At 41.1% G+C, this 24,972-nt stretch overlaps 2 protein-coding genes across 4 annotated transcripts in view; one reads left to right on the top strand and one right to left on the bottom strand.

The window, feature by feature from the left end:
• The first annotated feature begins 13,039 nt into the window (after positions 1–13,039).
• Positions 13,040–20,633, top strand: LOC308406418 (protein lifeguard 1). 2 transcript variants are annotated; one of them, XM_080897420.1, is made up of 12 exons: positions 13,040–13,362; positions 13,479–13,588; positions 14,461–14,598; positions 14,942–15,110; positions 15,508–15,586; positions 16,078–16,131; positions 16,314–16,404; positions 16,573–16,610; positions 17,249–17,336; positions 18,859–18,948; positions 19,378–19,425; positions 19,985–20,633. In XM_080897420.1, the coding sequence occupies exons 3-12, from the start codon at positions 14,497–14,499 to the stop codon at positions 20,135–20,137; spliced, it is 912 nt and encodes a 303-aa protein (XP_080753546.1). In that variant the 5' UTR covers positions 13,040–13,362; positions 13,479–13,588; positions 14,461–14,496; the 3' UTR covers positions 20,138–20,633. The 2 variants fall into 2 exon arrangements, with proteins under 2 accessions (XP_080753546.1, XP_080753547.1); XM_080897421.1 differs by lacking the exon at positions 19,378–19,425.
• A 76-nt stretch (positions 20,634–20,709) lies between these two features.
• Positions 20,710–24,972, bottom strand: part of LOC308406417 (ankyrin repeat and IBR domain-containing protein 1-like) — a 36,262-nt gene continuing 31,999 nt past the window's right edge. For both annotated transcript variants that reach the window (XM_080897419.1, XM_080897418.1), the window contains exons 19-20: positions 24,541–24,584; positions 20,710–23,984 (exon numbers count right to left, since the gene is read on the bottom strand). In XM_080897419.1, the coding sequence (XP_080753545.1) occupies positions 23,073–23,984; positions 24,541–24,584 (956 nt within the window). In that variant the 3' untranslated portion in view covers positions 20,710–23,072. The remainder of the gene's footprint in view (positions 23,985–24,540; positions 24,585–24,972) is intronic.

The following is a 24,972-nucleotide window of genomic DNA, read 5'->3' as shown; positions in this document are numbered from 1 at the left end:
GCTCGTAGCTCTTTATCCGCACTTACCTCGACATGCAGATCAGAGGATACCTGGAAGGGGAATTACAAAGCCTTACATATGACCTTGATATAGCATACGCATGCTGTGAACGCTGTAGCTTTTGGTGGCACATGACAACTTTGATCTAATTGCTCACAGGGTGCCCGACTTAATAGCTCCCCCGTTTCCACCAATTAATTGTGTAAATTTTATAATTTAGCTCCTAATGCCTTGTGACGCGCTCCTGAAGGGAGCTGACTCAGTGTGATGTAGAAAAAAAGAAGAAGAAAATACGCCTGCACACATATATTGTATATTTTCCACATTCTTTGAAAAAGATGCTTTTGACCAGCCAATCACATCTGCCACATGCTGCATTCTTCGTTGCAGCAAAATCACTTCTCCCACAAGGCAAATCCTCAAGACATCAAACCGAAGCTGGTAATGTACTCCTCTGTTTGGAGGATGAGCCTTACAAAGGACGTGCTTTTTTTTAAAAAAAAACACGGTGCATTATTGTAATTTCATCAGCTCACAAAGCCTCAATCATAGCAGTCATCCAAACCCAAAAAACAAAACCCTCCTACGCTTTCCAAAATTCCCTGCAGGAAGATCCAGAGAAAAGAAACAGAGGAGCCTGTTTGGATCACTCTGTTTTGTCATTGAGTTGTTGGACGTCTTAATTGAAAGAACATATGTAATATTTTATTCAGAGTTTCAGAACAACTGCGCTGCATTTCTTCTCTGTTTTTTTTATTTTCTCAAATTTATCTCTTAGATTTTGCTAATACTGTAACAAACACGTCCCGCTGATTTTCTTGCTTTTCTTTGAGTGAACAGTAGCTACGCATGACACAACAAGAAACACAGACTTTATTGTGAGGCAAATCTGTACATTAGGAAGACACAGAACATCACAGCAAGTGCATTTATTCCATATTCTTGCCCGACAGAGCTAGTGATTCACTTTTCCTTTGTGTGGCTTGGCTGTCTTATGAATGGAAAGAATATCAGATAATGCGCTCCACAGACTTCACCAGCATAAAACAACCTGACACCCGAGGACACACTTAAAAAAAAACATGATGGTTCGGGACACTGATTCGAATATTTATACTGCAACATTTTGAGAAACACATGAAGGGGAAATGCTGCAGTTAATGTATGAGCCATGAATTAATACATGACATTTCATCCTGTCGATGAAGCGCTCGGGCATGATATACAACCTCTCAGTAAAGAACTGTCGTGCAAATCATAGGGCTCTGAAATTTTGGATATGTTATCATGCAAGCTCTGCAGGAAGTATAAGTCGTGTACGTCAAGTGTGTCACGTGATGCTATCTGAGCATATGATTGAGTACTTTTTTTCTCCCTGTGAGGAATAATTACATGGTCTCATGTTGATGTGCCACAGCCTGCAGCAACTATTGAAAAGGAGCGGCTGACGTTGTCCATTAAAGTCACACGGAGAAGCGCCAAAGCTGCCTGTTGCAAAGATTTGAGTCAGCCAAGTGGCAGATCTAAACGCAGGTTTATTTATTTTTGTGTTTAGTGGGTTTGTCTTTCCTTTCTTAAGCACTATTCAGCATTTGGTTACTAACCGTGAGCTTAAATATATCACAGTGGGAGGAAAGGCACCAGAGGTGGTGTGTGAATAGTTATTCAGGAGCAATTTTGATGTCAAGGATCACTGGATGAGGTGTGTTTTTTGTACACCCTTCTGTTCAGAGTAAAAGCAGAAAAACAAAAAGGCAGAGCTGCATTCTGGGATTCAGGGAACCGCCTCAGCTCACCATCTTTATCCATCCGATCTGATTTATCAGTAGATAAATCCAAATAGCTCGCTTGTTTGAACACACATTTAATACATTCATTCTAGATGTTTACTCTACATAATGGCTGTGTATTTTGCTGCTTGTAGGCAGCATAATGCATAAAGTGAAGAGTGTGAAAGCAGTTACAGTCTCTTCAGAGACAGTTTGATGGATGACCCGAACTGTCCCCACAGTCTGCTGCCGCTTCTGTTTGGCTCGTCACTAAATTTCGCCAAACCGTCTTCTCGGACCAGAGCAACATGTTAAGGAGGTGTGTGCGTCATCTCCTCCCAGTCTTATTCAAATCTGACTTATAGCAGGCCTGTATAACAAGAACGTGAGCTTCATGTAATTAAATCACAAAATTATCAAAGCTCAAAGCTTGTTTATAGGAAAGATTTGTTTGGCTATGACTCTAGCTGGTCCCGTTTTTGTCCTCTCCAGATTCCAAAGAATGTGCCATCTGGCCACAATTTTCAACTGTGAGGTTATTTCTGAACTTTATGCCATTTTTCTGGGTTTTGCACCATTTGGAGACAAATAACAAGATGACTTGCTTTCCCCTGCTGATTTTTACAACCTCGTTTCCAAAATGTTGGGACACTATGTAAATGAATATAAACACACTCAATTTGTTTGATGCCAGTAGCATGTTTCAGAAAGTTAGGAGCATGTTTCCTATTTTGTTTCATTAGCTCTTTTTTCTTTCTTTTTGGAACTGCCTTCTTTAAGCAGACTAATGAGACCAGCTCCTGTAGGAAAATACTTTAGTCCCATCCTTACATGGTAAAGGATTTCAGCTGCTCAGAAACTCGGGCTCCTCTGTATTTATTTTATAACCCTATGATGTTTTCAGTGGGTGACAGGTCTGGACTATATGCTGGCCAGTTTAGCACTAGGACTCCTTTACTGCAAAGCACTGATGCTTGCTGTTGCTCCAAAACATGTATATACATCATTAGGCAAGAACAGTGTTATTGCATATATGCAAGTTCCCCATCCCTGTGCTCTGCCTTTTGACCCATACAGCGATCAAAGCTCCGTGGTCCTTTCCCTCTTTACCCTAGAGCAGGGGTGTCGAACTCCACCCCTCGAGGGCCGCTGTCCTGCAGGTTTTAGATCTGCTGCAGGTTTTAGATCTGCAGGGAGTGTGGCCCCCCCACACTCCCTAGCAGATCATTACATGGAGAAACCTTTGGAATGCAAGCATGCTGATCCACACAGGTATGCACACATGGGTATTCACAGACGCGGACTAAAGCTTTCTTGGCTGCTGCCTCAAAGCACACTGTGCGCTGTCTATCTTGCGTGCTGCACAATATCGTTTATTACTTAGTAAATACTGATATCTATGACTAGCTAGTTTATTGTGATGGTGCTTTGTTTTCTCTATTATTATGTTGCTCTTTGTTGTTTGCTGTCTCCTCTGTTTGTTTTTGTTTGTTTGTTTTGTTTTGTTTTTTTTTTCTCCATACAGGTGACCCAGGAGTTTTTTTTTTTTCTCTCTCTTCCCCCCCCTTCTCACCGTCTCTTCTCCCCTTTGGTTTTCTTTCTTTCTCTCCCCCTCTCTCTCTCATTCATTCCCCCTGTCCTATTTATTAAAAAAAAAAAAAAAAAAAAGACAAAGGATGAACTGAAGCTCTGCCATCACGTAATGTCGCATACTGCTGTTTCTGATGTCATTTAGAAAAAAAAAAAAAAAAAAAAAAAAAAAAAGATCTCATCCTGGGTCAACACACCTGAATCAAATGATTAGTTCATTACCAGGTTTCTGGAGAACTTCAAGACACGTTGAGGAGGTCATTTAGCCATTTAAATCAGCTGTGATGGATCAAGGACACATCTAAAACCTGCAGGACACTGGCCTCGAGGCCTGGAGTTCAACACTACTTGCCACTAATGCCAGTGGCATTAGTGGCAAGTAGTGGCAGCGAAAATTGGCAAGATACTAACCACTTGTTTGGTGGTGGTCAGAGGGCCCAGTGGCGCCAGTGTCCGGCAGCCTCACCTCTGTCAGTGCGCCCCAGGGCAGCTGTGGCTACAATGTAGCTTGCCATCACCAGTGTGTGAGTGGGTGAATGACTGAATGTAGTGTAAAGCGCTTTGGGGTCCTTGGGGACTAAGTAAAGCACTATTCAAATGCAGGCCATTTACCATTTTTAAACATAAAATGAACATATAGGAGTTTTTTAGTTTTTTGTTTAGTTTGTTTTTAAATTTCATTTACATTTAACATGTTTTCAGTTTATGATAGGGATTTAATGATATGTAAATCATTACATTTGCATGTAATAGTATTCCAACATTTTTGGAAACAGGGGGATTAAACAGTATAAAGTGCTATGCAAAGTTTAAAAACAAAGAGCAAGACCTTTAAGTAAGTGAAACATCATCATCTTTACATATTCAAAGATTTTATGGTTGTGCCCTTGTACAACAACTAATAGGAGGTGCCTTGTAGGCTATTACAATATGAATATGTTAACATGTCGATTAATTCTCAGTATTAACTTGAGGGTATCATATTGTATGAAGAGTTTAAAAAAAAAAAGAAGTAGTAACTAACTGAAATCTAAAAGGCTCTTCAGGATCTTCCACTCAGACTCTACAGAGGCCTTTTGTTCCCATCGCTGGCATAGACATACTATAGCTGTTGGCACAAATGAGAGTGCAGGAAGGAGAGATGATTCGAAGGTACATAATGTTATTTCTTGATGTACAAAAGCTTGAATAACAAAAGTAGTCCAGACACCAAGGAAGTGACACAGCAGAGTGTGTCCTGAATGAATGTGGCAACAAGGACAGGTCAGCCTGGAGGAGTATACGACAGTGCTGCTAGCTGTCAGTCCCTCGTGTGTCCGCCTCTTCTTTATTCTGCCCGTCCATGCAGGACTGGTCTATTCAACATGTCTGTGTTACTGCTCGCCAGGTTACCATGGCGTTTCAGTGTTTATCACAAGTCTGAAAAGAGGGATTTTGGTGACCAAAGCGTCCTTTATCCAGTGCCACCAAGAGCTGAGCATTTTCCATTTTTCCATTTTGGTTTTGACACACTGATTCAAAAACCCCTGTGAATATTTAAGGACCTCGGAGAAAGAAAAATCTGATGTTTTGTGGCTTCTTGACTTGAGCTGGCACTATCAGGGCTCGATTAAAACACTCAGCTCTGATGTGTCCTAAAAATTTTTTTAATGCTGATAATGAGATATGTAATTTTTACAGACTTTTTGTGTAAGTACAACATTTTTACCTTTGGATTTTCAGCAATATCACGTATCTGCATTACTTTTATCAGCCAATATTTAAAAAGTTAAAAAATTACAGTTTTAGAGAAATGAAGTCAAACAGAGTTTTTTCATCCAAATCAAAGCCTTGTAGGGACAAGGTAAAAAACTTGGGCGTGTGGTTTGACATGGTGCTCTCTTTCGAGTCTCATGTAAAAGAGATAACAAAGACCGCCTTTTATCATTTGAGGAACATCGCCAGAATCAGACAAGTTTTGTCAAGCGATACTGCAGAGATTCTTGTCCATGCATTTGTGTCCTCACGTATTGATTATTGTAATGCTCTTCTTTCTGGGCTACCAAAGAAAAGTTTTAGAGGTCTACAGATGGTGCAAAATGCAGCTGCTTGCATTTTAACAAGAACTGGGAAATTTGAGCACATTACCCCTGTTCTGAGATCTCTGCATTGGCTACCTTGTCAGGTTCGAGCAGATTTTAAGGTCCTGCTGCTCACCTACAAGGCTTTAAACGGACTGGCACCTTCATACCTCTCCGACCTTTTACATCTTTACGTTCCATCCCGTGCTCTCCGATCTCGGGACTCTGGCCTTCTAAAGGTCCCTAGAGCCAGAAAAAAGACAATTGGAGAGCGTGCTTTTTCTTTTCGTGCCCCGTTTCTGTGGAACAACCTCCCTCAAGATGTTAGGCAGGCATGCTCTGTGGAGGTTTTTAAAACTAAGCTGAAGACACATTTGTTCACCTTATCTTAGAAGTCTTAATTCTATGGCTTTTAGTTTTTACATTTTTACTGTTTTTAACTTGCATTGTGTCTTTTACCTGTATTGCTATGTATCGCTTTTATTATTTTTTTTATCTTTTTAGTTTTAAATAGTTGTACAGCACTTTGTTTGAAAGCGCTTTATAAATAAAGTTATTATTATTATTATTATTATTATTATTAACCCTTTAAAGTCTTTTCAGTAGTTATTGAATACACGGTTAAAGCCACTAACACTTTTCTTTTTATTCAGTGTTTCTCTATAGTATCAAGTGCTTGTGAAGAATACTGTTTCAGATGGGAAACAAGATCTTTTGTGGGTATTTATTAGAAGCTCAATAATCAAAAAGTGGATGGTTTTATGTTGACAGTGTTCTAACAACATTAAAAAAGTAGCCTATGTTCCCTCTTGCAAAATTTCTAAAACTCTGTTTATAATAGCCTCCATTACTTTTGGGAAAGAGACTGAAAAATAGAGCGTCATGATCTATAAATTCACTTGCAGCAAGGTTTTTCACATCAGCTTTCCATAAGACAACTAAATGTAAAATCCTTTATGGAACTTTCAGATCATTTCTAAGGTATTTAGTAAACAAATAAGGAGCTATACACTCAGGATTTCATGCAGAAAGATTGCTCAGATAAACCCCGTTTCCCTCCCCAGTTAAAGAAACTCTCAAAATACCATGTAAGATTATTAACCAAGCGAACTGTGTCATTAAACCAGCTGACATTTGACCACTGGGTGGTGGCAGCAGTTGTTCCTCTTGTCAGAGCCATAGCGGCAATGAGATGCCACTGTCAGTTATTGCTCTATGGTTGTCATTGCTCATGTGAAATCCATTTTCTCTGTTTGAATACACTCTGTCAGGGAAGAAAAGATCCAAACTAAAATCTTCTCTGCCCAGTTTTTGACAGGGAGCATCTGACAGCAAATGGCTGCCTGGCCTCTTCACAGCCGAGCGACATCCATCTGTCCTGGACTGCCTGCTGTCTTTCACAATGGCTTCATTTTCTTTATACTGGTTTGCACTTACTTTACTCCTCTGGACTTGATTATCTGCCCTGCTGAAGGAGACTTTCACAGTCATCCGTTGAGTCATCCGTTCATATAGTAAGAATGTTTTTTATGCATATTGCACGTTATAAAATAACTCTGGTTAAACAATAAAAGGAAATCTATTTGTGTCCCATTAGATTTCTGCTCATATAGTCATAAACAGGGCTGCGCCTGCCTCGTATGACTGTGAGAGAGAAACTGTGATTGATGTTTTTCTGTTGCTGTTTTGCATATACGGCAACAATAGCTGTGATAAACATCAGTAATTTGATCCCTGTTTTGTCACACGGTTTCCACAACAAAAATCTCTGCATTATTAGATATGTGTGCTGCAGGAATACGTAAGGACGAGGAGACTTATCCATGATGACGACTGCTCTTAACCCGGAGGGATTTCACAGAGCTCCAACCAATATTTGACCTGGCAGCTTGTACCCAGCCTGTCAGACACTGCCATGGCTTTGAAGGAACTTTCCCTCAATGTTTTCACACCATCACGACACCCCACTCTACTCCGAATCGTCTCAATCGTCCCAAACTCATGTGGCGTCTTAATGCCATTAGAAAGCAGTCGGAATGCCCTCAGCTGGTCGCATGAGAGGCCTTTTAATGTCTCGAACAACTGACTGAGGTTAAAAATGAGGACGATTCGCGCGCAAAAATGGGAGCGTTTCCACAACTGTCCACGTGCAAATAAGTGTAAATCATTTGAAGGTAGACGAAACACGCCCGTGACATCTTTAGCACTCTCGCAAATGTGGTTGTCGGTCAGCAGCGCGGTTATTAACCTGAAACCATTTGGAAATTCAATTTGGTGACACAGCTGTGCGAGAATTGTTGAAACACATGAAAATTACCAGGGAGCTATTTGTGACTGATTAATGCAATAATGACTTTCATTATCAGCAAAGTAACACAATGTGTGACTGAGCTCTGAGCTAAATACAAAAAAAGAAAACATAGAAAAAAGAAGAAGTTAATTTGGTGCATTCTTTAAAAAGTGAGACTGAGTCAGAGAGAAAAGATTGCCAAAGCCAAAAAATCCAACAGAATTCGTTTAGTGTGGGAGAGATGTTTGCATACACTGTGTGGGGTTTTTTTTTCATTATTGCCTCCTCCTGCATACCTTTAACCTGTAAGATTAGAGGATACAATTAGACATGACTAGCATCAGAGCCCAGAAATGGTCAAAGTGATGATTCTGATATTGAATTTTTTCTTTCTGAGCGGACTCGCACGCTGCTTTATCAGTCCAGCTCATTTATAGTACGCTGCCAGATCTGGGAAACTGCTTCAGAAAGAAGAGGTGATGTGACACTTTACATGACGCGTAAAAGGCCAGTCTCTGACAGTACAGCTGCTGGTTGTGAGCACAGCTGCAGCTCCTCTGCTGGTTTGTGATGTTGTGGTTGGATGTTGCTCGGAATCTGGCTGTCACTGTGGGAATGTTGTGCCTGGGTGCGGTTGGTGTTCAGACTTCAGCCGTTGCTGCGCTGCTGCGGAAATGTCCTACTGCTACCATTTGAACGTCCCGTGATACGTGTCTTCCCCAAAGACCAGAGTAGTCCTAAACGTGCACGCACGACGGCTGCGTGGAATCGGTGTTGGACCCATTAAGAGCAACACGTCCCGCCAAGAATTGTAACAAGCAAAGCACAGCCATGGCTACAGCCAGAGTTACAGCTGTGTCAGAGCTAGAAGATCAGCGCTAGTCTCTGTGCAGATTTGTGCCTCCGCAGAGATTCTCTCTGTGGTCACAGCCAGTGGCAGTCTACTACATGCAGTAGTACATGGATGTGTTACCTTCTGTTGTCTTTATAGAGGTTTTCCTCTTTGACATCACTTTCACTTTGGACTTGAAGTTTATTTGGTTTAGGCGACAAAACTACTTACTCACAATGAGTAGTTGGGGAAATGTTTTCACTGGGCTGTAATTGGAAACTCGTAGTTATTTAAGGAGGAGTAGAGCTAATTAGCTAGAATAAGGTGACAGTAGAAGCTTTTTCAGAACTTACAAGAAACTTCTAAATTGCATGCACTGCAACTCACCGCACTCTCTAAAAACATTTCAATAAATTCCTTAAGCCAATAATGATTATCTTAACCCACATGTTTAGAGAACTGGAGTAAAGCAAAAGGCCTATATATGCCTGTGCTTGTTTCTAGGAAGAAACTATTGTGACTTTTTCAAGCAATTTAAGTCACTACAGCTTTTCTAAATAGGTATGTTTTGCTAAGTATACTGCATCACTATCTCACTTTGTTATTTAAAATTGTGACTGTACTGGGTTTGTTTATTTCACAGGCTCCTAATGGTGCCAGAGTTAAGTTTCTTAATTGCTGGGATTGTTGCAAAGCAAAAATTCAACACTATGATATTATGGGCTAAAACGACTTTCTTTGTCCTCTGGTGACTAGTCTCATACTTTTTTTTGTTTTAGACGCACTGTTATAACCAAAATAATATTTAAATAGTGCAATGTGGCATTATTTTTTTCACCAAAGTGTAGGAAAACTTTCCTTTTCTTAGGGTCAACTGACTTGCGGTGTTTGCTTTAGAGGCCTTAGAGTAACAGGGGCACCATTAAACTGCTCCACAGTCCCACTGAAAAATTGATTGGTATTTTCAGACAAAAGAAAACGAGAGCCCTCTCCAAAGACCACATTTTTGACACCAGAACTGCATAAAACAAATCACCGATGTGTATTCTCTCGAAGTTCGAAAAACAGTGATTGGAGGTATCACCTTCCATTTATATTTATTTGTCTGAGAGGCTGCAGTGAGCAGAATCAGTCATTTTTGTGTCTTTCACGGAGAGCACTCCTCTCCATAACAAGCTGGCCACTCATACAGCTGACAGACATTAGTAATTAGCAGTTTGAGCTGTATGCACAGACTTGACTGGCACTTCACAGTGTTGATACACGCTGATGCACAACATATACAAAACTTTGGGAATAACACAGTCATGTGAAAAAGAAAGTTTTCGCTCTTTGCAGTCTTGTGGAAAACCAAGTGCACCCTTATTGCTTCAATAGGAATTAAGAGGGAAAGGAGCAGCCAGGTGCTGCTATAATCAAATGTACTTGATTAATTTATCATCAGCGAGTGTAACCACCTCTTTACAAGTTTATCAGTTTGCTCTTTGCTCTTTAGTGGGAGACTAATGAAGTCATACACACAAGATTACGTTGAGCTATTCCCGCTAAAGGCGGATCTACATGCTACTGAATCATTGGGGTGCACTTAGTTTTTCTAGTTTCGTTTCTATTAAAACTTTCTTTTTCATCTTGTTCACATTAGTTATAACTGGAAATATCTAATTAATATTTCAGTTAGTGGAGTTTTTGCCATTAGTGTCACTTGGTGAGTCCTAACAGATTTGGCACGCAGGTCATTCTAAATGGCTGATTAGCTCTGAAACTGTTTATAGCTATATTTCTGATTGGTTGACTGCTCTTGAGGCATTTTGGAAGCCAGGACCTGTCTCGTTCTCAGATAAATGGATGAAGGCTCCTGTCTGAAATGGATTTACACACATTTCAATCTGTCTAACCCAATTTAGTCATTTAGAAATGGGGTTTTTAAAGTAAAATCCCAAAGGCAGTAATAGAGGTTTAAGTGAGAGTTCTTTTCACCTTATCCAATTATTTCATCTGATCATTTGTTACAAAGTTGAATCAGCCATCCAGCTTCAGCTCTTTTAGCCAACTTATTTAGCGTTAACTTTTTGGCAGCAAGTAGCAGACAATAAAGGGCATTAGCAAAAACCCTGCATTAGATAGTCTAGCAGCCCTTTAATATGTTTATGTTCACGACAAATTAGGACAGATGAAAGTGACTTCTCGCGGACTATTGCAGTTAATGTAAGTTGGGTATGTCGGCACAACCGCTGACGACACCTAAAAAGTGAAGTTTCTCATTGAATATGTTTTGATAGACTTCCTGAAGATTATTTATAATTCAGTAATGGAGTGCTCATTGTAGGCACAGCTAATGTAAACTCTGACTCTAATAAGGATAAATTCATGTGGAATTGTGCTCTCTGCTACAGTACTGTAATATATTAAATCAACTGTGGATAACAGTCATTTATTCACTTAATTATGTCCATTGAGTTAGTTTGACTGCAGCTGTGCCTTTTGTATTACACTCATTTGCTTAACAAGATAATGTAAGTCATTCTAAAACTCAATGCAATGCTGATTTGGCCCTGATAATAAGTCAAAACGCTGTCAGAATTGTGCATTTCATTGAAATAATATTTCTTACTAGGCACAGCCAGACTAGCTCATATTATTAAGTGTAGCACAGTGCAGGGCGTCTCATAATTTAGAGTAACACATGCATTCCCACTGTGCAGCGTGAGCCGCTGCACAACTCTCCCATCAGCCATACATTCTGCTGAAAGTCTACATTAGCAGCTTCAGAAGGGTTGTAAATTAGAAATGAAGAGGCATCTAGTGGTTCAGACCCTGCGACCCGTGCCGGGGCTCTCTGAGGCAACACAAACCACAATTTCAATTCTCCAAATAAATCCATCTGTGGCCAGAGCGGGCGAGAAGTAGTATTTCACCGCTGCACACGGAAGAAAGAGAGACTCATATGATGGCTACATCTCCCCTTCTCCAGTGACACCAGAACACTCCTCTCTGTGGTCCTCGGCCCCTAAAGCCCCAAAGAGCATCGTAGCAGTCTTACAAAACAGAGCTGTCACAATCTGTCTGCATCGAGACAGAGGACAGACTCAAAGTTATGTCTCGCTTCCTGCCTGCCTTTTCTTCTTTTGTTTTCTATTCTTTCCGATTTTTTTTTAAGTTTTTTCTATTTTTCTGTCTTAAAGGATGGATGGATGGATGGATGGATGGATGGATGGATGGATGGATGGATGTTTAGATTGATAGATTTCTTCTTCCATTCTGCATATCACGATCTGGATACAGCTCTCTGCTCTGCACACATTCTGATCCATGTGGCTCCCGCCTCATGTGTTGCTTGTGTTTGGACAGTGCTGAGGCAGTCAGATCTGTGTTAAATGTGGCCTCACACTGGGCTCCACACTGATTGGTGTGTCAACACAGGCTGGATTTCAACTGCCTGCTCAAATGTGACTGTGTTTGTTGTGTCGCCCATTCAAATCCGACCGAGATCTGATGAATAGGTGAGAACAAGCTCATCAGATTTGAGCAGGCAGTGTAAACCTAGTCTGTGTTGACTGACACACCAATCAGTGGAGAACAGAGCGAGAGTTTGTGTTTGCTTGGGGGGGGGGAAGTCACTTTGCCTTCAGACATGATTTATTTTGTTCCTTTTTTATGTTATTCTTTATTTGTCGCTGCACAGGAAGGACAATGTTTTATTTTAGTAATAAGGAACAGAAAGATCACATGTAGGTGAAAGAAATGAAGGATTTGACCTGAGTTGTTAAAATGACGAGGCAGCCGGTTTAAGGAAGCTCTCTGGAGGATTTCATGTTGCTGGTTGGGTGGGTGAGGCGGCAGAGTGAGAAGGGTTTTCGGGGCGGGGGAGGAGAGGAGGAGAGTCACATCCAAATCACTGCAATTAGCAGAAGCACGGGAGACTAGTGCCCCCCAGTGTTTGCTTAATGTATAAATAATTTCTGTACATCAGGGGGAGACTATCTGGCTTAAAAAGAGAAAAAGAAAAAACTCGCATCGAATTCTGTGTATTTTGCTCTTGCTTTGTTTTTTATGTATACACAACTATAGTCACTCAGAGACACACCTTTAATTATACAGTTATGTTAGGTAATTGTGTTTAAAATCCAAATAAAGCTACAGGACTGCAAAATAGTTTTTGCTTTCTTTAAGATTTGAATTATGATCATCATGTATGTGATCGCTTTAAATATCACATCAATACAGTAATTTGCTGTAATCAAATCCAATCGAGGCTAAGTAGTGGAAATTATATTTTACTGTTTTGTTGTTGTTTTTTTCATACATACACATGCACATACATGTATATATAAAAATGGACTCATCCTGGATTGCTTTCTGATTAATAGATGGTGTTAAATGTAACTCTTTGAGAGCCAGTTCTTCATGGGAAAGCATAAAAATGGTATTGACCTACATTGCTTTCTGTATTTTCACACAGTATGCCTTTAGCTCTTCTTTCTCAGTGTGACTCAGTACCCATAATCCCTTTGTATAGGCTGGATTGATGTCCTACATCGTCCAGTCCTCTCTTTGTCACTGGATGGTTTGTGTGTGCAGGGTGCTATCAATGAGTAACCAAGGTAAACCAGAAAGACCATACGCCTCGCCGGATCTCACACTGTGTCATTGTCCTGCATTTGCCTTTTTTGTGTGATACAGGTTGAAATGTTACAGGCTTTTCATATGCAGCAGCTTATCATTCCAGGATACTGAAATATGAGGGAAAACCTTTATTAAACATGTGAAATCAAGCAGTATAAACTCATTCCAGTGTGGATCAGTGCAGGTGGAACACAGAAGGTAAAATCCCAATTTACTCTGTCAAAGTGCCAGCCTTATTGCTTTAATGTCACTTTCAGAACTTCATCTTAATATCCCATTAGGACTAATGAGGAATACATCCTTTCCCCCTGCAGCAAAAGTCCTGTTTCTGTGGGAACCAGCTGATAGCAAGTAGACTTTGCCCTGAAGGAAACTGAAGCTACAGGAAGAGCAGCCGAGCGTGGTCTCAGTCGTCACAGCAGAGGTAAGGCATATTTTAATAGCTTCGCTGGAGTTGTACGGATTGATTTCTGTGAACAGACCTGAGTCAAACAGCAGCTGGACACTTTTTTATAGACTTTAAAACTGTTGTCATCTTGTCAGAACTTGGATTTAATGTTCCAAACTTTCAGCCCGCGTAAGCCAACAAAAACAAAGTCCACTTCGTACCTTAGAAAACACAGTTTTAGGCTTTGTTTTGTTCCAGTTTGGAGAGATGAGCTGAAAAAGACGAAAAGTCAAAATGTGATTTTTATCTAGCAAATGATTTATTGCTGCCACGAGTGCAAAAGCCATTACTAATTACAGATATTACAGGAAGTGGAAATTGTTATTCATTAAACCATAATGAATAGACGGCTGTGCACAGGGAGCGGCTGTTTCTGTCAAACTGCTATGTGTAGTCACTGCTTTATTGCAGTTGTACATCATGCAGCATTGATCTTTGAGCAGCTGGTTATGACTTCATTTCTTTCATGATTAATGCAGAACTAGGGAACTTGGGGGGGGATTTATTATTCCCTTGTGTTCACTATACATATATACATTTAAAAAAATCCTTGCATTTATTGTCTGTCTGTGGATGACAACTAAATTTCCTCTGAGATCAATTAAATGCAATCTATTTGGCCATTAAATATACATACACTGAAAATAGATTAAGTTTTAGGGCCATTTTTATGGATGCCAGTCATGGAGGGCCTTGTATTTGTGTGATGCATGGTTTCATAATCACCCATTTGACATAGCCCCGTGTGCCAATTTAACATCACTGATGAAAGCACTGACACTGTCCAGAGGAATGTCTTTGTGACCTTAACTACCTTGTCTGTCTAATAATTCTCTTTACCTTGGCAGTTTTGTGTCTGATAAAATTTGCTGACTTTTGGGCAAATGGACCACACTTATGACAACAGAAACGGTGGATATCCTCAGCCCCCTCCGTACAGCCCCGGGGACCATGGACAGAGTTCGTATACTGGGATGAGCTATGACGTTAGTAGCAATTCACAATCATTTTTGTTAGCCTCAAAGGGAAAAAAAATTAAATTAAGCAGTGAGAGAAACCATTTTGCACATTGATTTTAGGGTTTAATATGCCGCTATCGTAAAGAATGAGCCCAAATCCAACACACAACTAGCCTTTGATCATGCTATCGTTGGGATGTGTAATTAAATGTGTGCTTACACATTTAATTACACATGGATTATTGGTTTAATTCCATGAAGTTACTTCAAAATGAACACTAAAGCCTCTAATCACATCATTCTGCCTTTTTTATGATTTGCAAGAAAAAAGTTTTGAATCTAAACTTCGGGTGTTGTCTGAATGATCCAGGTGGAGAAGGGCAGCGTTGCAGTGGTCTCCCCTCCTGGAACCTATGATAACATGGTCCATCCTGTGGGCCCGGGAGCAGGTGGAGACAACCAGCAATGTGACCAATCTCCACCCGTCTACTCTCCCGGCTTAGAGGATAGCGCCTTCAGTGACGCTGCCATACGGAGAGGTGAGGGTCGAAGGAAGTAGATCAATAAAGAGAGGGAGAAACAGGAGGCGAGAGAAATGAGCGTTTCTGTTTGCGTGGTCAGAGCCGAACGAGGATCAGCAATATTTACTCCCCTCATTTGCTTTGCAGTGTTTTCTTGAAAATTGATTTGGAATTGAAAATTGTTCTGTGATCTCTGCTCGCAGCCTGTCGCAGCTCTTCACCTCCCACACAACACAAATCATTTTTAATGAGAGGCAGGAATGCAAGTTTGGTGAAAACAGTCATTTTTGGCAACAGCGTGCAGCCTTACCTGCCTTAATGCTTCACTCTGACAGATTGTTGTTGTCGCATGTCTTTCTCCTGTCTGTCTCACCTCTCTGTGTTTCTGCATCTGTTTTTCTTTTTTTCTGAACAGGTTTTATAAGGAAAGTCTACTTGACCTTGATGATTCAGCTGCTAGTGACTGTGGGGATCATCTGCGCTTTTCTTTACTGGTGAGACACAATCACACGAGGCCATTCTTGTTCCAAAGAGAAAAGAAGAAATGTCCTTTATTGTAATCTGCTGGCTTTTAATTGTGTCATCGCCCACCAACACGAGGCAGAACAAGTGCATAAAGTCGTCCCTGCACAAATTTAAACATGCACTGGGGCCCTTCTCAAATCACCATAGTGAGGTGAAACAAGGTGGTATATTGTCCGCCTAATGTTTGTGCTTGCAGTAGTTTGAAAGCTCCCTGTGTTTGGTATAATGGATGTGGTGGAAGACTGCAACAGTCATTTCTTTTCATAAATTGTATTCAGCTCCCATGTGCACAATGCACTGCTCTCTGTTAATATTTAATAAAATCATTCCACTGCTTCTATCAGATAAATGGCAGCTCTATTAAACACTTCTCTCTTTCTCCCTTCCCTTTTCTTATCACCCCCCCCCCCCCCCCCCCCCCCCCCAAAAAAAAAAACAAAACAAAAAAACAAAAAAACAGGGACACACTTAGGAAATGGGCATGGAACAACTACTGGTTCACCTACACCATGATGTAAGTTGTTCAAAAACGTTCTCTTAGATTTTCTGGATTTCGTGTTTGGAGAAAGGGCTTCATGTGAGTCCACGGAAGTAAATCACAAGCTCATCTTAATATAAATAATGCGCTCAGTGAATCCATAATGTTTCTCCTATTATATGCTAATGCCGGTAAACTCTGTGTCGTGTGTGAAACAGGGCGGTGGTACTCGTCCTCATTGTGGCCCTGTCATGCTGTGACAGTCTCCGGCGTCGAGTCCCCCTCAATTTTATTGCCCTGGGCCTGTTTGTGAGTAGAGGCAGTACCAGCCAGGCATCAAATTAAACCACCACCACACCTGCTCTATTTCACAGTTTTTTTTGTTGTCATGTATTTACTTTCCATTTGTCTCCCCCTTTCCTTCCCCTCTCTCCCTCCCTCTCCCTGCCTGTGTGCCTTTCTCCCTGTCTTCCTCAGACTGTTGCAGAGGGCCTGATGCTTGCATCTGTGGCGGCGTGAGTGTTTGTTTACAAAGATGAGTCCCCACCTGATGCAGACTCATTTGCACAATAATAATCCTATTTGATCCATATCTGATAGCGTGTTCGATGCCAGCAATGAAGCCATCATGCCAGATAAGATGTTATCAGCGCTGGTTTACCAAATTAAAAGGCACATGGGATCACATTCTCTGATTTTTTTTCAGCTGAAGATAAATCTGAGCACATCACAAATAGTTCAAAACCAATTTCTCTGTATTTCTCGGTGCCTGTGTAAACACGAGTTACCCTTTTTTCCCCTCCATCTTTCTGACGGTTCTTTTTTAGCAGCACGTCACTCTGTCAGAAAAAGGCATCAGATGAGACCTGACTATCAATAATGCATTAAAATTACCATATTTATAGGATATTGCTATAACTGAAGCTATAGCTGATAGGAAATGCATGCAGGCAATACATTATTCAATACTTGTCCAGTGGGGTGGGGTTGGGGGGGGGGTCCAGTGCTCAAAGTTAAATGCATATTTCGAGAAAAAAAAATTCTTATAAGAAAATAATACTTCCCTTTAGGATAGACCAAACCCCGCTGCTCATCCACCCCAAGATAGACATGATTCAGCTCTTACTGCACTGTTTGATATTTCTGTCTGCAGGTATTTTAATGCTGAAGCAGTCATGTGGGCTGTTGGGGCAACAGCATTTGTGTCCCTTTCCCTGAGCCTGTTCGCCATGCAGTCAAAGGTAAGATCTGTCACACACTCTGAGCTCAGTTTGCACTGCAGCCAAAAGTGAAACACGGCGCCTTAACTATACAGTCAATGGTAAATGTCCATACACTCAGCTGTGTTTCCTGTGCAGTCAGAGGGAACGTGTAAAGCTCAGCTGCTGGACAGGTTTTCACCTGCAGAGTTTTCAAAGTCAGATGAGTTTGCTGTCCTGGCAAAACTAAGATTCCTGCTGAGATCAGTGTATTTGTAAGTTGGGTTAATTCCCTGCATCCAGAGGGTTAAGCCCCCGTGTGGCTGAGATAACTCTCGCCATATAGAATTCTTTATATAAGTCAGCCCTCGTCCTTTTCAGTCTGCCTCCTTTCATGAATTGTGAAAAAAAATAAGCTTTTTATCAAGCAAAACTTCTCAACTTTGTGATTGAAACCCTAAAAAAATGACCAAAAACTTCACCTAAAATTCTATAATAAGCATCCCAACGAATCCCAAATAAGTCTCGCTCGCTGAGGATTTTTTATTCTTTATTTGATCATGCTCATCTTCTTCTGAGATGCCGCTCTCAAAATATATATAATAGCTTATGCTTGTGCACATGGTATTTTAAAGTTTCATTACAACTTGCAGCGTTTTATTAGCTGGAGCAAGTTAGGAGACCTTTTGAGAATCACTTCATTGATAGCTCGGCATGATTCTTCAATAAACGCCTCATGTTCTGAACAAAAGCAATCACACAGCCAGTGGGGAAGATGTCAGCCACATTCAGATTGCATTTAGAGCCTCTTTTAATTGCTGCTAAATGGTGGTTGGCATTTCACACACTTTGCCACTTATTGTATCTGAAGGAGCTGGAGACATTTATGTTTTCGCTCACAGTGGATGGAACAAGCAAGCAGCTGTCTGATAATCATACTAAGAATATATCTGGTGCTTAATTCTCTCTGCTCGTTATTAATCAGCGGGAGGAAGGTACGCAGGTCAGGTTTAAATAGCTGACATATAGAGGGAAGCGTACCCCTAAGCCCGTAATATAGTTTTATGGGCTGAGTGAGCGTCCGCAAACACTTGTAGTTTATTTTTTATGACTTCGCTTTCATCTTGCCATTTCCAGCACCTCTTGCTCTGCAGTTCACAATGTTCACAGAGCTTTTTAATCTCTGTCACTGTGATGCATTGACACTGCGTCTGCAGCCCATAGCTCCTCAGGTGATCAGTGCTAGTGATTCTCCTGTAGCAACTGCCATCTTTTTTTTTTATGCCAGTGTGGAAAAAATAAATAAAGGGCATGCAGGCGAAAAGGCCACCTTCAATCCCCCTGCTCAGTGCCTGTTGATTATTTATCCTCACTTGTTATAACCAGAACTGTCTTGATTTTCTTGAGTCTCGACTGCAATCTGTAGCTATCACAGAGCACAGCTGCAATGAGAACAGCCTTCAGTGTCCTGGATTTTACGAGAATGATGAGTACAAATGAGAGATGTTGGGGCTTGTCACATTAACTGTCTTTCTCATTTCCTATCCCTCCTTTGCGGCATCAGTGGGACTTCACCACAGCAAGTGGGTGCCTGTGGGTGCTTATCTGGACCCTCTTTTCATTCGCCCTCCTCTGTGCAATCCTCCGATCACAGGTAAATTAAAGAGCTTCTTTGTTAACCAGTGTGTTTGCAGTGGGAACAGGTTTTAAATGAATTGCTGACAGACCGGATGTACAGCCTCAGAGTCTTTGGCCCTAGAAAGCACAGGCCCGTGTGCTGAGCAGACTATACAGCAGAGAGCGTAAACTCAAACCTCTTAGGATTTAAATGTACACTGGCGTTCACTGTGTCGGCTGTTAGTGTTGCCAGCGGGTATAAATAAGCATTCTGCAGATTTTAGGTTGTAGTTGGACTCTGACTGCCTGTAAACCAAACAAAACAGCCAGAATGACCAAAAAAAAAAGTTTCTGGCTTAATTACTACCTACAGCAAACAAGCAGCACAGCACACTAGAATAAAAATGTTTTGTTTTAAATTTGTGTTACTGAATGCCTCTCCTGAGTGTGTGTGATTCTTTTGCAGTATGTTTACATCGTATATGCCTGCCTGGGAACACTGCTGTTTTCTTTAGTAAGTACACTTTGGTAACAGAAAGTTCTTTTCCGCAGCACTTTTTTTCTTTTTGCTATGAAAAACAGAATTAAAATCCCCAATGGAAATAAAACGAAACCACCATCAAAGAGGGCTTATTGTCAAGTGAGTGTATATGATGCAACACGCGATCCCAGGGCGAAGCAGCCTGATACCAGTTGTTAGTGAAAAGAGAGCGACTTTGATGCCCCTGTGCCCTTTAATTTCAATTATGCACCACTTAACAGTAGTGGGCTTCCTTTTCACAGCCACCTCTCTGTGTGCCTTTGGCATTCGCAGCAAATGTTGTGACCCATCTCGTCAGCCGGTGGAACAAACTGCAGCTGCACACAGAGCTGAACAGGCTGTCAGCAGCAAGTCACAACTTATTTTCAGCTGCACAAGTCTGACTCCCGGATTATTTGTGTGGCCTGTTTATCTGCACCGTCCCATCTCTCAGAAATAGTTAATAGTGCCTGCGCTTGCTCGCAGACCAGTTCGCGTTCTCGATTCACAGATCAGTGCTGAAGCATCTCATTTTCTGTCCATCTCTCCGCAGTACTTGGTGTTTGACACTCAGATGATCCTGGGTGGAAAACACAGGAAGTATCAAGTCTCTCCCGAGGAGTACATCTTTGCTGCGCTCAACCTCTATTTGGACGTCGTCACCCTGTTCCTCTTCTTGCTGCAGTTCATCGGCCTCTGCCGCTGACACTTAAACTCCATGGCAGGATTTCCCCTTAAGATACTCTTCTTGCACACATGCAATCAATTCGTTGAGTTTGGTAAACACAGACAGCCAGTCTCCCAGACATGGCTTAAGCCCCCCAAAGCAAAAACACTGAAGATCTCCACAGAAAAACTTTTTTTGGTCCAAGTCTAGGCTTAAGCCATGTCTGGGAAACTGAGCCCATGATTCATATTGAATACGTCTCCAGACATCTGTCAGTATATTCAAGTTTGCCTATGATTGTCATGTGTTACACACTGCAGTCTGCTTTATGGATGTTTACTTGTTTATTTTTTTTTCCTTTAGGAGTTCAGATTTACATACTGCCCTGTTGCAATTCTTACATAGAACTACATATACTGAATATTTGTTTCTAAAAATTACTCTTTAACTCACAAACTAGTCACTTAGGTACTTGTTAAATCAAAGATTATATAAAAGTGTTTAATTTTGAATGAAAACCCAATAAAAGAATTGGTCAGTGTTATGAAAATAAAACCATCTGCAATATTTCTTTGTCATAAATGACTATTACAAATGAGACAACCGCAAAGTAAAACTCAACACATAGTTTATTGGCATCACACATCAAACACTTTTCATATAAAGAGGGAATGTATCAAGTATAAACTATGAAAGTGCAAATAGCATTTCAAGGATTAGTTGCTTTACAATAGAAAATCTCAATGAGTTACAAAATGTTATATACCTTTTTTAATTTTTTTTAATAAATCACCTGAACATATGAGGTGACAGTATAAAGTGTGCCCGTTACATGCACAGCATACTACTAAAGAAAAAGGGCAACGCATGTTATCTCCTCTGATAAAAGCACTTCCATTAACCAAGTCCGACAAAGTTAGTTCCATTAACCATATGGCACCCAGACACTTATCAAAGCAATCACTATCTTTAGACTTAATGTTGCTCTATACATCTGCAAGGGGACAGAGAGAGAGGGAGAAAAAGGTCATTTACTTCAGCCAGACATCAGTCTGTACAAGAACATAATCACGTCTTAAAGGTAAGACACTGACTAGTGTGTTTTAGTTCACATGGGTTACTCACAATCCATTATTTAAATGAATTATCTTTATTCCAAATAAATACCTACTTTATAACTTTCCTCACACACAAGCGATACAGAACAGTAGGTTAACCTATTCTGAAATCAGCGCAGTGATTTTTAGATGCTAAACCCCGGGAACCACTTCAGTGTAGGGCAAGAAGCCTTACTGCACAAACCCAGAGAAATAAAACCTTTCTTCAAAATATCTGGGAATAAGATTTTTTCTTTAAAGTGTGACTTCGTCGTTACAACGTATTTCACCAAATCGCTAAAAAAAAAAAGAAAAAAGAGTCAGTGTCATCTATTAACATATCACCACAAGAGCCAACAAAAAAGCCTCTTGCTACAAACATTTCTGATGAGCACGTCTGAACACTATCAACGGCAATGTGAGAGAAACGACTTTAAGGTAACAGGTGTTTCTGTTTTTGTTTACACTGTCATTTTTTTTAAAATTAGCACTCAGAAAAAAAAAGTGTGAAAAAAGGAAAAAGTGAATCATGGTGATTTACACAAAGGCACTGTGTGTCTCAACTCCAGAGAGAAAACCGTTTCAAAGACATGGACTTCCCATGAGGATGAGATGCTGTACACATTCATGATTTTTAATTTTTTCCCCCCATGCATTACCCTGCAGTCCGGAAAATCTGCAAAGATCTGAAAGGCTTTGCTTATTACTTTTAAAACAGGACCCAGAGATAAATTACAGTGACTTGGGCGTGAGTAATTAATTTACCAGAGTCTGAATACGACTGCCTGATTTCAATGGCCTTCCCTGCGGCGTATGAAGCAGGCTTCTCACTGTCTACTTAGTCTGTCGCGCTCCACGTTCGGCTGCAATACTCAAAACATTAATTTAAGACAAGCTACAATGGAATTCAGAACATGCTGTGACAAAGGTGCAAACTGAATCACGAGCACTCCCTCTGGGCCCGTCAGCATTCGTTGTTTTTTGATTCAGCCTGTGTTGGGGAGTAATAACCACTGTCAAGTCCATTTTGAAATGCTTTTGAGGAGGCCAACTACTTTTCAGTTGAATAATTAATCAAAATTTTGCCAATGTGAATATTTTACATAAAGTACAAATCCATTAGGGCCTGAAGCCTCAGTTCTACACGGCTCACGGCAGCTTTTAGCCAGTGACATTTTCAGAGTATCAATCAGCTGCAATCTCAAAGAAAATTATGGCTCAACACTTTCACATTAAAGTTTAGCTGAGTGGTTGAGATTGTAAAAAGCAGGCACAATTTGCTTTAGAGAATCCACTTGGTGACTGCAAACTGTGCTTTTGCTAGTCAGTGTTTGGCACCCATGAAGTAGGCAGAATTGGACAGGAGTGAGAACCATCTCAGCCGGCTTTGTTTCGATTGAATATTGGAGCAAACTGTTAATCTGCTCACTAAGTACAGCTGAATTACATCAGACCTGATCCAGACTGATACAGTAGGCTTTTAGTCCAGTGGAAAATAACTATGTAGGTTAAAGTTTCTAAAGCTCCTAAGTCTCTAAATCTGATATTTAAAAAACAAAAACAAAAAACGCTACTTATTTGTATTTTTACTAGTACAAGACTTGTTTTATAAGTCACCCTTGAAACTGGTAACTAACTGTGATCTCTTCTATTTAGTACTTTCTTTGCAGAAGGCTGACAATACAGTAAACACATCTTGTTGCACTTAAATCTGAATCTGTGTCTTCCCCACTTTCTGGTCAAGTATGACACATTCCCCACTCTGTTTACATTCCACCTGAATAGCTAGCACAGACGTTCCTCCTCTTTATTCATTTTGCAATCTGTAGTGGTTTTTGGCCTTCCTTAAAAGCTCTTTGCCATCTCAGTTAGAGAGATCATACCAAGTGCACTTGATCTTCCCACTCAGATGAGCTGGTGCTTGGCAGCTGATCAGACACAGAGTCACATCGCGGAGTGTCGACGTGGCACACCTTTGAGCCTCTGCGCTCGGCATGGCCTCCGCTTGCGTCATGGGCTCCCATGTAAGGTAGCGGCATGGTGTCCAGCCCCACTAGATCTAACTGGGTCGGTCTCTCAGCGACAGTGCACTCCTTCTCCTCCATCTCACTCAGCCTCTGAGAGCAGAACCCCACATCTGCCATCACCTCCTGAGGCTTCCTGTTTTCAGGGAAGACGACCACCCCGACATTGTCATCGTCTTCTCCTTCGCCCCTATGGAGTGAACCCGGGACTGAGTCGCTGTCACAGGAGGTTGGGGGTACCAGAGTGATACCTTGAGGATTCATGTCATGAAACCAAGCCATGATATTGCCCAGCAGGTTAGCGTTTGCTGCTAATGCAGAGGATGAGGATGGGTCGTGGCTGCCACATGTGGTTGAGTCTGTTGTGTCGGTGGAAGAGAAGAGGCCTGTTGAAGAGCTGCTGCAACCAGGAGCCACTGGTATGGGCACAGAAGCACCGTATGCCCGATGATGACTGTCACCGTGCTGTACAGGGATAGCAACACCGGTGGCAGCAGAGTACTGGCTGCTGATGTTGCCAAGTTTCACCAAGTTATCTCCCAACTCCAGCAGTTCTGAGCTGCTTAGAGAAGCTCTGGGGGGGACCTCGATGCCTGGAGCACTTTGCTCAAGCCTCGAAGGCAGGGAGGTGCCAATAGCGCCGAGTGAGGCTTCGTTGGCAAGTACTTCATGACTGGACACACTCCCGACCATCCCTGAGTCCTGGAGTGACAGCTGAATAGCCAGAAGAATGTTGGGGTCATCGTCATCCAGCGAACCCAGACCCTGCAAGAATAAAAGGATCCAGTGTCGTAGAGCATCAGCAGTTTTCAAACTTAACTTTAAGTATAACCTGCAGCACCTATTGTTAAAAAAGTTAACAGTAGCAGCAGATGGAGATAGTGACAAGGCAAGGAAAATAGCAGCTGCTGCAGTTTTGACACTTTGACACACAAACCTGAAAGCAAAGACAGTTTTTCTTTATAGCTGCTTTGTTGCAGTCAGCTCACAGTGGGTTTTAAGGTTTTACATTTTCAAAACTATCATTACCACTCACTCTGTGTTTATATATAAAGTCCCAGCACACAACATCGCTGCATCACTCAGTATGTTTCAAGTCATTCATGCCCCAACCCCAGTCCAAAAAAAAAAGAAAAAGAAAACCCCGTAGGTTTCAGTTTCAAATATTACTCTTTTATTAACTGAACATTTGGTGAACTAGCGAATATGAAACCGCTAAGAATCAAGACGACATTAATAATTCACAGTACTAAGACAAAAATGCCTTCAGGAATAATTTCAACTACATTACCGTTTGAGCTCGAGATAAATGTTTACTCACCATCATAGGACCTTGTCTGCGTCCACTTCCAGCATCCTGTGTGTCTTTATAGGAAAAAAAGGAACAAAGAAAAAGTCAAACCTGGTTATTGAACTAAATCAATGCAGGATAAATCAATTTACTCAGTTTAATCTACTGCTAAGTATTCAATTTAGTAACATCATCTTGAGTTTAGTCAACACACTGATGAAGGACCAGCAACCCGTCACAACCCCAGGAACTGCACTAACTGTATCTGTATCTGTGAGCAATTCCTCTTTGCTCACAAAACAAAACCTATTAGCTACCCTCCAGTTTTATCTATTGTTTTCAGTCCATACAGCCTAGATAAAAGTACCACGATGATGGAGAAACACAAAAGATTAGAAATGCTTACTGAATTCAAGCAAGTGTCATTTTTCCAGAAGCTCTATTTTGGAAAAACTAATTAGT

Source organism: Rhamphochromis sp. 'chilingali' (assembly GCF_963969265.1).
Source record: "Rhamphochromis sp. 'chilingali' genome assembly, chromosome: 11".
NCBI classification, from domain to species: domain Eukaryota; kingdom Metazoa; phylum Chordata; class Actinopteri; order Cichliformes; family Cichlidae; genus Rhamphochromis; species Rhamphochromis sp. 'chilingali'.
The sequence above is the reverse complement of the archived record's forward strand: the minus strand, read 5'-3'. Positions and strand labels throughout refer to the sequence as shown.